Source organism: Protobothrops mucrosquamatus, unplaced genomic scaffold (assembly GCF_001527695.2).
Source record: "Protobothrops mucrosquamatus isolate PMUCROS unplaced genomic scaffold, P.Mucros_1.0 scaffold24, whole genome shotgun sequence".
Taxonomy (NCBI): Eukaryota; Metazoa; Chordata; class Lepidosauria; order Squamata; family Viperidae; genus Protobothrops; species Protobothrops mucrosquamatus.
Window position 1 is genome coordinate 1,691,697 of NW_015386409.1, and position 12,955 is coordinate 1,704,651.

The following is a 12,955-nucleotide window of genomic DNA, read 5'->3' on the forward strand; positions in this document are numbered from 1 at the left end:
GGGGGTCCCCGCCTCCCCTCAATTGAAGGAGAGAGCGGGTCACCCTGAAGAGGGCGGCCGGGCGGTTATCTGATGACGCGATGAGAGTGGAATAGTAATTAGTTCTAACCACCCTCATCGCCACTAGGTAGGATCTAACATGTGTCCTTACCTGTGTTCGGTCGGATTCGGTTCGGCTGGCCCTCCAGCTGCTCTCTAGAAGATCTCCAAGGTCCCTTCCAACACTATTATTATTATTATTATTATTATTATTATTATTATTATTATTATTATTATTATTATTATTATTATTATTACTACTATTACTATTGGTCTAGGTTCTCTCTGCAGTCCTTCCATGGACTTCTGGCTCACTGAATAGAATATATTGCTATCTTCCAGGCTACCCCCCTGCATTCTGCAATACAGGAATGATTCATGACCCATCTCAGGGAGAAACCTGAGTGTATAATAAAACCACTTTTGTCTTCAAAGAAACACATCACCTGAACCTAAATTGGAAATGTATCACACTGGGGAAAAAATAATTGCAATACACTTGAATCATTCCACATTCTTGGTAATATGTTTACTTCAGGGAACTCTCTAAACCAGAATGGAGCTTGCTTGCTTGCGATTTAGTGTATTATATAAACTCATCTATTGTGTTTGCAGACAAAAATAAGTTATAGTTTGGTGCATTGTGTGAACCCATCAGTAAACCTGGCTACACAAAAGTGGCTTTTTATTTTGTGATCACTAACTCTGACAGGCCAGATTCAGGTAGTTCTATCTAGATAATCAATATTATAAGAATGATGTGACACAAGGCTTGTATTCACATTTTCTTTTCCTTTTACTCTTCCTTTTAATATTTAAAATGATTTGAAAGGTTCTCCTTTCAGTCTTAACCAGGCAAAAGTAGGATGCTCTTTCCATTCCCTCTTTGTATCATAAAAAATACATAAAAACCATAGATTTCTATACTCTTCTGTTTCTACATGTACCTTCTGCACATTGTGGATTTTTAGAGCTTGAAAATAAAATAAGCCTATATTCACTATATTGATATCCTGCCTCTGCTGTTTACTAATGGAAAGATATCATGTGTGAAATAGCCTATCTCCTGCATGTACTCTGCTACTTCCTATTTTCCATACCGTTATTTATGTAATAAGACCATGTGCAAAGAATATAAGATTTAGCTATATTTAGTACAAGCTACATTTGTCCCTAGCCCTATGAAATTATCATGAGAAATGACTGACTGACTGACTGACTGACTGACTGACTGACTGACTGACGGACTGACGGACGGACGGACGGACGGACGGACGGACGGATGATGGATGGATTGTGAGCTGTATGAGACAGATCAGACCAAGAAATAAATTCCATAGAAGGCTAAAGATTACTTTGATTTAGTTTAGCTATTGTATCATAATCTTTCAAGTTTGATGGTTCTCCTCCTCCCTCTTTTATAACCAAGTGGTATCTTCCTGAGATGTTTGAGCACATTTTCCATATGTCAAGGACAATCTCTGTTTTCCTTCTGGTCTCTCTGGTAATCATCTCCCCGGTCTTCCTCAAGATCATCTTTTTTACTCTCTTCATTGATTACGTGCTACCAAGTTGGTGTCAGCTCTTAGCAACCATTTTCCCCCCGAGATGAACTTCTCCAACTATCCCTTAGTTCATCCAACAGTACATCCATCACTGCTATAATTGAATCCATCCACCTTGCAGCTAGTACCCTCTCTTTCCTTCTACTTTTCCTAGGATTACACACTTCTCCAGAGAGCTAGGTCATATTTTGGATGCATCATCTGAGCCTGGTCATTTCTGTGTTGAGTGAGAACTGGGGTTGGTTTGTTCAATGATCCATTTGTTTGTTTTCATGGCTATTCGTGATATTCTCGGAAGTCTTCCAACACCAAAGTTCAAAAGCATTAATGCTCTTTCTATCCAGCTTCTTCAAACTCCAACTTTCACTTCCATAGATCGTTACAGGGAAAGCTTGACTGCTTGACTGTAATCTTTGTAAGTAATATTGCTGATATATCCCAACTTCTCTGAGTATCTTTCACAAGGCCTTCAATCCTATTTTACTAAGTACTAGTTTGTGGCATATTTCTTGGCAGCTGATTATTTTACTTTTGACAGTCAATCTTAAAATGCTGATTGACCCTATGCACCACGTCATTATCCTCACTGTCAGTTCTAAGACTGGTTGCTGTGCTTGCTAGCAGTAGTCTGATCTTTTGTAATTATCTCTTTGCAATTTTGAATTTTCTTTTCCTGCACGCAATATTAGCAACTAGATCAGTACACTTAAAGGTCCTCAGCTCTTCCTCAATAGCATTTTAAGTGGCATACAACATGAGGAGTCCATCATCTGGCACTAGATCATCTCTTTCAAGTGGTCTTTCCATTATGATTGGATTCCTACATTGCACTGAGCCAATGGTTATTGAACAAGCCACAGTTATTGAGCATAATTACACCATGAAATGTAATATAGGCTTTTTTTCTCCTATGTTATTGGGGAACAGGAATTAAATATATAGAAATTTATCTTAAAATGAAGTGTTATCTGGGAAACTGAGCTCTGCAGAGCTTCAGCACTTCTGCCAAAGAATTGGTTGAGGTGAGGGTTAATTTACTGCTTCTAGCAGATTAAATCAAAATGTGGCTTTAGAAGTGATTCATATTCTTTTTCTTCCAATCATGTTACTGACTCATCATGTTCCTTTTTTACAGGATAAAAAACACCAGTAGTTGACTAGTGACCATCATCATATTTTTTTTGTTGCTTACTTTTGTACGTTTTAGCTGAGCATAATCAAAGTCCTCCTTTAATTTTAATAAAGACTTCAATGGTGTTCTATTTTTTGTTGTTTCTGTACCCATCTTCCTATCTTCCTACCTTCCCAGAACAGTTTGCAAGAGAATGAATAAATAAGGTTTAAATAAAACCATCACAATAGAAACAATAACAAGTACCTGCATTATTTAAAACAAAGACCAAGTGAATATCCTTCAAGAAAGATGTGTATAGATAGTCCTTGACGTATGACCACAATTGAGCCTAACATTTCTGTTGCTAAGCAAGACAGTTGTTCAGTGAGTTTTGCCCCATTTTATGACCTTTCTTGCCACAATTGTTAAGGGAATCACTGCAGTAGTTAAGTCAATCTGGCTTCCCATTGACTTTGCTTATCAGAAGATCATAAAAAATGATCACATGACCGTGGGACACTGCAACCATCATAAATACTTGCCTGTTGCCAGGCATCCAAATTTTGAACATGTGATGACAGGGATGCTGCAACAGTCATAAGTGTGAAAAACGGTCATAGGTCAACATTTTTTGTGCCGTTTTAACTTCAAATGGTCACTAAATGAATGGTGGTAAGTTGTGGACTACCTGTAATTGAAGCCATGCCACTCAGAAGGCTTATTTATGGCCATCACATGATCTGAACACACCAATGCCACTAACATTAGGACCTTTTCTTCAACTAATCTTAAATTCACAAGTTGGTTGGTATTGGGAGAAACTGTCTTTTAAATACCTGGTCTGTAAGCTGCTTAGGGCATCATAGCATTATGGTTAAATATTCTTTCACCTAATGGAAAAATAGTGATGTGATTTTTGTTTTTTCCCAACGGAAAAAAAAGTTGGGAAAGTTGATCACAAGAAACTGTATTTACTTGCCAGGGCAGAAACAAAGGGTTAGGAAAGAAAAAGACTCAAGAGATATGACGAGACTTTCAAAGTACTTTTAAAATATAAACATTTGCTTCCTTTAGTTATTATATATACCAGTTGCATGAGGACTCATGCCCTCGTCACAATGTTCTTTACAAGGGACTGCTTTAAAAGTCACCTAGAAGCTTCTGGTGCTGCAAAATGCAGTAACTTTGATGCTTACTGATGCTTACCTGTCTTATAGGCCCTGCACTGGCTTCCTAGATTCTGGGTAAAATTTCAAGGGCTGGTCTTAACCTATAAAGCCCTGTATGGCTTGGTACCTGAGCATTTCAGTTATGCTGGAAGAAGCATTTGACTGTCCCCCATTTTCAGAAAGTTGGAGAGCTGAATCCAGAAAGTCTGTTTTTCCATTATGGGACCAGCTCTCTGGAATGGCCTCCGGTTAATTGTCCCTGAAATTGTCAGCCTTTTGGAAAAAGTTGAAAATTTTTTTTCCAAAGGGCTTTTGGGATTTAACACCAGTATTATATTGTTGAGTTTTTAATGCATTTTTATATATTTTTGGTATTTTCGTGTCATCAAGAGTCTGTTTATGTTTGCCGTAAATTATAAGTCTTATAAATAAATAAAAATAAATGCATAAGATTGGTTGACTTGCATGAAACTATTATGAATATGTGTCTTTTAACAATTGAAGGATTGTCAAACTGTATGGGAAGAAACCTATATGTCTGCTTACTCTTGCTTTGTTAAACTATTTGGTTTATGTGTCTGGCTATTCACATCAAATTACTGGATTTTAGGATTCCCTTATATTTATTATTAAAATGAGATTGATTCATTTTAATTCACCACTCATTACAGTTTGGTGTTATGGTTAAGGTGTTGGAGTAGAAACCAAGAGACTGTGAGTTCTAGTCCTGCTTTAGGCATGAAAGCTGGGTGGGTGGCCTTGGGCCAGTCCCTCTGTCTCAGCCCAACCCACCTCACAAGGTTGTTGTTGTGGGTAACATAGGAGGAGGAAAGACTATTATGCATGTTCACTGCTTTAAGTTGTTTATAAAAATAATAAACCCAAGATAAAAATATAATTCATAAATAAAATAGATCCTCTTTTCAGCAAATAAGATAATCCTCACTTACTGACTGCCTTGTTTTGCAACTGTAAAAAAACAACCCCACCTTGATGATCAATCCTTGCATTTACAACCATTGCACCCTCCCACAGTCAGATAATCACCATTTGTGTGCTTTTCAACCAGCTTGTGAGAAGTAGAGTTAATGGAGAACTGGAGGTAAAATTGTAAGTTGCTATCTTGTGATGCTTCCCTTAACAACTAAATGGGAAATGATATCATAAATCCATTGCATTCAAATGATTTTCTTCTCAGTGGCTGCAGCACTAATCAATCGAGTTGCTGACCCCAGTTGTGGCTACTAATCAATAACTATCTGTATGGAGAAAAGTCAGTTTTCTGTTTTTTTTTTCTTTTTCTAATTACAGAGGTATTAGTTCTGTATAACAAATTTTAGTAGCTGGATTATTGTACAGTTTTATAGCAGATTCAGTCTGCACTTTTTTGCTGAAGCAAGCACAAGAAGGCATAAGTTAATTTTAACCCACATGGGCAAAAATTCACATGGGTGAAATTATTTTGGTAACCAGATTGTTAATACAATATCAAATTAAAGTGAATTAGCATGAAGTACATAGCATGTCTAGAAAACAATGAATTCTTTTGTACCTCTGTAAGTAGGTAGGTTGAATAATTAATATCTGTGATATGACAGAACAGATTCAGTATAAATGGGCATGTCATTCATATAATTATAAAGAACCATCGCAAAATATTTGTGACACAGTTTGGGGGTTATGTAAAAATGAGTATGTTTAAAAAGGTTGCATACCAAAACTCTCTCTATTAAAAATAATAAAAATGGCAGTAGATACAATTTCATATATTGCATGTGTTAGAAACACAGTACATACAATCAGAGTGTGATGATCAAGGTTAACATAAAACAACCCCTGGAAAGAATGTTTATTCAAAGGACAATTTTTCTTTTTCTGACAACAATCACCATGGTTGCTCCTGTAAATGCCAACTTTATCTTGTTGTTTTTTTCTTGTCAGAAGAGAGAGATAAGAACTCATATCACAGAAAAAGGTTCTGAGCACGAGAGACTTCAAGAAAGGATTTAACAAACAACTGTTTAACATTCCCATATAAAATACTTTTTTAAAAAAAAAAACAATTTACAGGTATTGAGTGAAAGAACGGCTTTTATTTCTATACAATGCACCACATGGCTGCTTGGTCATTTTCTTGCCATAGGATGCAGTAACACAAGCCAAAAACTGCAGGTAAATTTAGATGAAGTGTTAGGCTTTTAACTTAGGAAAATAAAAGAAAAATACCTTCATTCCCAAATAGACAGATTAATACATTCTGTATAAAAAGTGACTTTGTCTTTTAAGTGCCAGAAAAATTTCTTGCTGCAAAAAACACTAAGATGGATATCACTCTGAAACAGGATGTAAAGGGATGCCTTGCTTGCCATGCCACTTGTTCTGCATGGTGTTCAGACTGTATTTGTTGTTGCAGAGTGCCATTTGTGCAGCATCAGAAATATCACATATCTAGAGACTCTGTTCCACCACCTAAATTATCCAGGGGTCTTGCAACAATAAAATTGAACGCAGCTTCTACCTGAACCTGTATATGTTTAGTGTAAGTTTCAAGTTGCTTAATAGGATAAACACTGCACACATTCCCCCAGAGATTAAAAAATGGCCTCCTCATCAATTCCTCAAGGCCTTCTGCATCTAGCTTTTTGCTTGCCACAGCATAGGGATGAGAAAGATTTTTAAATGTCCCTTCTAGTTTCTATTGCACTTTGTCTCTATTAGCTTTGTCTGAAAAAGCAAGCAGATCGTACCTGGGGAAAAAAGGAATAAGAGTTTCCTTTGATAACTTTAAGATCAGACTATAGCAGTACATTGTCAGAATTTGCAATTGACCCAAAATATAGCTGCACAGGTGGGTAGATGTAGAAGAGAATATTTGTAGCTCAGGGTTGAAATGTGGGGTCCTTGGTGCTCTCTGAGCTCGGTTGTTTCCTTGTAGACGTTTTATTAGCAAACTAGGTAACATCATCAGTGCAAGGGCTAGCTGTTCCTGTCTCTTTCATTACCATCATGTTGAAATAGCTTCACTTGTTGTCTTCTGAGTTCAATGTGTTTCTAAAAGCAAGTACCTTGAATTTGGTTTGTGGGTAAGTTATAATTTGATTTGTTTGCCTATTCTTTGCAAGATGTATGAATTCAGTCCTTGTGATTTGTAAACTATCAGTTGTACCAAACGTGTGAACGTAGCCAATGGTGTATTTCATTAAATCAGGATTTTTTAAAAAAGAGATAATTTACCACAATGTGTGAATCCAGCTAATGGGACTTACACCCAAATGCATATGTAAGGATTTCACTATAATTAAAGTAAGAGGAAAGTCATTTCCTGTAGAGATGAATTATAGCTTGTACCAGTAGATTTTCTTCCGCTGAAGCCCTTTTGCAAGTTAGTGAATTTCATGCTAAAGTTATTTGAGCAATAAGAACCTTTCAGAATGTTACATCTTCCTAGAGTAGATAGGCGAAAGAGGAGACTTTCCCATTAATCATGTCTGATGCAGAGACGTTTTTAAACATTTGAGATTGAGAAGCAGCACACTGCCATATGACTGAAGATTGGTCACATCAAGGGAAAAAAGCTGCTGTAATACCAAGTGTGTGCCTCAAAGATAAGACTGTTGCTTTCCCTGCTGCTGTTTAATATTTTCACCGGCTGCTGAAAGCTTTGCGAATAGAACGTTTTAAAAGGCGAATGTGTTTTTATACTGTAAACACTTTGAAATGTCTGTAGTGGGAACAAGTCAGAGTAGCCGTAGGCTGCTGTAGGTAGAGACCCACGTTAGCCTATGGCCGTGGTGGTGAACCTATGGCACGGGTGCCAGAGGTGGCATGCAGAGCCCTCTTTGTGGGCACGTGCACCGTCGCCCCAGTCCTAGGCCTTTAGCTGGATTTTATAAAACCTTTTCGTTTTAGGCCTCCGCCACCGTGTGCAAAAAAAAAAAAAAGGTTCAATCAATTTCAACTTCTCGCGGGAAAAAAAAGTTGGAATTGATTGATTGAACTTTTTAGTCCCACCCAGTCTGCTGTTACCATCGCAGCCACGCCCACCCAGTGGGCCACACCCACCGGCACCCAACGATACATAAGTGGGTTTTGGGTTGCAGTTTGGGCACTCGGTCTCTAAAAGGTTCGCCATCACTGGCCTATGGTAACATAAAATGTTAGTGTGGAAGCACCTTTTCTGCCTAACACATTTTATTGAAAGGAATCTGCTTCATGAGCTACAGTTCATTTCATCAGATGCACAGCAAGGCACAGTGGACAAATGGAACAAACTTTGCCCATAAGACTTAATGGACACAAGCTTGATAACAGGATTTAAAACAAGGACAAAGTACTATTGGACCATTTCAAAACCCAGGACGCCCTGTTGCAAATCTCAAAGTGGTCATTTTGGGGAAAAAATGAAAACGTTAACGGCACCAATGAGCAAGAGATTGATGAACTGAAATCCAGGTAATCCTCAGTTTACCACAGTTTGTTTAATGACTATTAGAAGTTACAGCAGCACTGAAAAAAGGGACTTATGACTGTTTCTCACACTTACAACCATTACTGTAGCCCCATGGTCACATGGTAAAAATTCAGGCGCTTGTCAACTGACTTATATTTATGATGGTTGCAGTGTCCCAGAGTCATGTGATCACCTTTTGCGAACTTCTGACAAGTAAAGTCAATGGGAAAGCCAGATTCACTTAACAACCAAGTTGCTAACTTAACAACTACAGTAATTCACTTAACAACTGTGGCAAGAAATGTCATAAAATGGGGCAAACTCACTTAAATGTCTCACTTAGCAACATAAATTTTGGGCTCATTGTGGTCGAAAGTCAAGGAGTACCTGTATATCAAAAGATTTCAGACTATTTCAAAACATTTTAGCAAATACAATGGGGTTTTAACTTGTTATAATTTCTTTCAGACAAGTCACTCTGTGCATCTGATGAAATAAGCTGCATCTGGCAAACGTTTTGCTTGCTAATAACATTTGTCAGAGGGAAAAGTGTGACTAGACTCCTTCTGTTTGTAAGGAAAGCCTGAGAACAGAGAGTAGTGGGCTAGATAGCGAAGCAACCTAGACTACAATTTTCTAATAATCCCCCTTTATAATACCTTATAGTCAGAGATCATGGGTTCATGAGAATTATAGTCCTAAACACCTGGAGGGCACCAGTTGTGCTGGACTACAATTCCATGAAAGCACAGTTTGGGAATTAATGGGAATTATGGTCCTACATTATGCAAGAGCAATAAACTGGGGAAAACTGGTACCTTCCATAGGCTATATATCATAGGAAGGTATCCACAGAAGGCCCATTTAATGGCTGGATTTACTTACAAGTTGCTTTTTATTGTATTGTATGGTTATGATACTTGCACATTAGACAACGTAGTATGATAAAGATGACTATACGTCAAGTCAGACCAAAATTGTATTTTTCTAAATAGAAATTAATGGGATGTTATAAAGGTAATATGCAATGCAATCTTTATTATTTGGCTAATTCATAAATTCCCAGTAGGAATAACATTTTACTTCATATTTCAGGAAAAATAGTCCCCTTACTGGATAACTCTATGTTCTGGTAGAAGAAAAACCAAACTCATGAAATGGTTACTATATTATCAATAGGATTAGGCCCAGGGAAAACTCATAAAGCTCATACTATTTTTACATATTATTTTACTTAGGATACAGCTGGACAAGAAAGGTACAGGACCATCACAACCGCTTATTACAGAGGAGCAATGGGATTCATCCTGATGTATGATGTTACTTGTGAAGAATCCTTCAATGCTATACAAGACTGGTAGGAACAGTTCAACAATATGTCTTTTTTTAAAAAAAACGAAAACCAGTTTTAGTAAAGGTAATCATGTCTGAGATCAGCTCACACCAAATTCTGTAAGACAGGAAAATGAAATCCAGCTGTTTAACAAACGTTTTAATCTAATTTTATGCCCTTTATTTAATTATTTTCTTGGATGCTGTCAATTGAGTACATTAATAATTTCAGATTTCCAGTCCAATTCTGTCCTCAGAAAGAACTGCCACAGAATACAATGGAACTTGATTGCAACAGATAAATATGCGTAGAACGGTTGAATGTCCTCAAAGATGCTCCATTAATGCACATCGGGGGGGTTTTTTCCCCCTGTAACTATTTTGCAGTCCAAATATTCTACTAATGGCATTCACTGTCAACTCAAGTTCATTTCACAATGTCAATGAATAAAATCAGTCCTGCCTAATGTTTATTTATGAGATTTCAGAGCTACTCTAATTATACAGAGAGCGTCTGCATTACCAGAAGCTATACATCATTTTACCATCTGTGTGACAGTATGTTGTCCAGCCTTCAAACACTGCCACAACGTTTCTATCAATATAATTCTGATTCAAAACATTTGGCGGTGGTCCAATATACTTGAATACATTTTCGATTTAGATGGAGCAAATGAACCCCAAATTTCAGAACCTCTAAGAGGTATCCACATGTCTAGACTTGGTGACAAAGCATGCTTTTCAGTCTAGACTCAGCTACCAAGTAGGATAACCTTAAAGTCTCTAAATAAGTAAAATAAGCACTCAGATCCAAGCAGGCAGTTACTCTGCACAGATTGATCTTAATTAAATGGTTGTCAGAATAGACACGGATAGCTTCAAAATATCCACTTCCAAGAAGTGATCCTTCCCCTCTAGCTTGTTTCCTCAGGGTGATTCTGGTAATTCCAAGCTTATATAGGTAGTCCTCGACTTACCACAGTTCATTTTGTGACCGTTCATAGTTACAATGACACTGAAAATTGTGACTTATGATCATTTTTTACACTTACAACTATTGCAGCATCCCCGTGGTCACGTGATCAAAATTCAGATACGTGGCAACTGACTCGCATTTATGATGGTTGCAGTGTCCCGGGGTCATATGATCCCCTTTTGACAAGCAAAGTCAATGGGGAAGCCAGATTCACTTAACAACTGTGGCAAGAAAAGTCATAAAAAAGGGCAAAACTCACTTAACAAATGTCTCGCTTAGCAACATAAATTTTGGGCTCAATTGTGGTCTTAAGTCAAGGACTCCCTATATTTGCCATTTTTCTTTGCAAAAAAAAAGCCACTGGCCATTCTCACTTATGGAGAACACTGATGGTACCATGTGGAATCCAAAGCATTTCTGGAAATAAAGATAATACTAGAGATTGGAGTTTACCACTTTCCCATTTTAGAATTGAAAACAAATGTTTTAAAAATTAGAATCATGCAGGGGCTATGAAGGATATGTGTGGTCCAATTGGTATCAACAGGATGAGGATTCCAACTGCAATAAAATGCGTGGAATAAAGTTTTTTTGTTCTCAATCACATCCATATTTTGAAATGTATCATGAATACTGTGAAATATTGTTTATCATAGATAACAGCAGATGGCTGTTTCAAATTTACATATATCTAGGTTTTATTCACTTTGATCTCAACTTATTTACATATTAATCACATCTACATGGCCGCCCATCTCACAGAAGCGATTGAAATAACTTACAGCTGTTTGAAATGCAAAAATTATCTCTATTCCTCTCCCCCCCCCCATAACTCCATTTCTTGGTGCAGAAAGGCCTGGGTAGAAGTTGAGTGCAATACTGCATCATTCATTAGAGACGAAATCCTCTTAAATCAATGGGGCTGACTAACGTTAAGTGAAACAATTACCTAGTGATTTTCTCCGAGGAGGAGACAGTCATTTCTTAGGGATGTTTTAGTCTGCATTTCTTCATGAGTAAGTTGTTGGATTTGATGACTTAGATGTTCTTTTCCATATTATTATCATAATATAATTATGAGTAGTTCTGCATAAAATTATACAAAATACCTTCAGATCCATGGCATTCTGTGAGGAGGACATGAAAATCTATCAGCCTTGTAAGTCACTTCTAGCACCCCAAAATGCTAATTTGGTTAGGTTTGTTTGTCTTCAGTTCACATATATAATTTCCATGGTAAGGTTCCTGCATAATTATTTTTAAGCAAGAAGTCCTCCTCTCTCTTTGACAGCAGAGGATGTAAAAGGCAATAGGGGGATCCCAGGGAAAATGGTAATAGGGAACATTCATCCATTGTCTTTCTGGTCTTCAGACAGCTATCAGTGTTGCAGGAGTGTTGTCAGAAAACAATGGCAATTCTGTGATGATGCAACACTTCCCAGGCAGCTGACAGCCTCTTTGCTCTTTAAATCACACTCCCTGGGATAATTATTTCACACATCAAGTAGTGGTTTTAATTTATGTCTTTTCATAAAATGAGAAATATATTACTTCTTGTAGCAAATTTGCACTGCGCCAGCTTGGATCATGTGCCTACTGCCCTCTTCTAATGCGGTCAGATTGAGTCAAACATTCCCCATCAGTGAGTTTAACAGCATGCTTCTAGGTCAGCAGAACAGCATGCAATATTATTGGAAGGATCTGTCAGCTTAAACTGCATAATTACATTCACACATTTTAGGGCAACATAGGTGACTGTATTTTCATTATGCAAGAACTGGGAAAATCTCTGTGTAATAAGAGAGTAATTGTCTAAGAGCTCTTTCTTATGGCCATGTTACTGTGCTTTTCCCACTCTTCAGACAGGAGAAATGTATATAGGTATAAGGTACACTGTCTTTACTGTACTGCAGCAACCAGATTACTTTTCTTATACAATTTAATGGGGGATAATTTCAAGGCAGCAACTGCTGGATTCCTTAGCATCTTTCCTCCCATCTCCACTATCATGTCCCAAAGAGAAAACCAACCATGAGTTGTTGGCCTGAATGTGTGTGTTGAAAATGGTTGGGAGCTCAACCTTTAATTTTTATTGTTTATTTTCTTAGCCTTATTTTTATTACCGTATTTATCGGCGTATAACACGCACTTTTTCCCCCTGAAAATAGGGGGCAAATGATGTGTGCGTGTTATACGCCGATATACGGCCAGCCCGGGTAAATTCGGCCATATTCTTCAATACGGGCCGGCCCCAGCAGTTCCCCTCTCCTCTTTGTGTGTGTGTGTGTGTTTGTCTCTCTCTCTCTCAAT

At 37.6% G+C, this 12,955-nt stretch overlaps 1 protein-coding gene across 1 annotated transcript in view; it reads left to right on the plus strand.

Moving 5' to 3' along the window:
* The window catches only part of RAB3B (RAB3B, member RAS oncogene family), a 42,191-nt gene that overhangs the window by 22,465 nt on the left and 6,771 nt on the right, over nt 1-12,955 (plus strand). Inside the window, exon 2 of the mRNA XM_015810921.1 lies at nt 9,576-9,694. Within this exon, the coding sequence (XP_015666407.1) occupies nt 9,576-9,694 (119 nt within the window). The remainder of the gene's footprint in view (nt 1-9,575; nt 9,695-12,955) is intronic.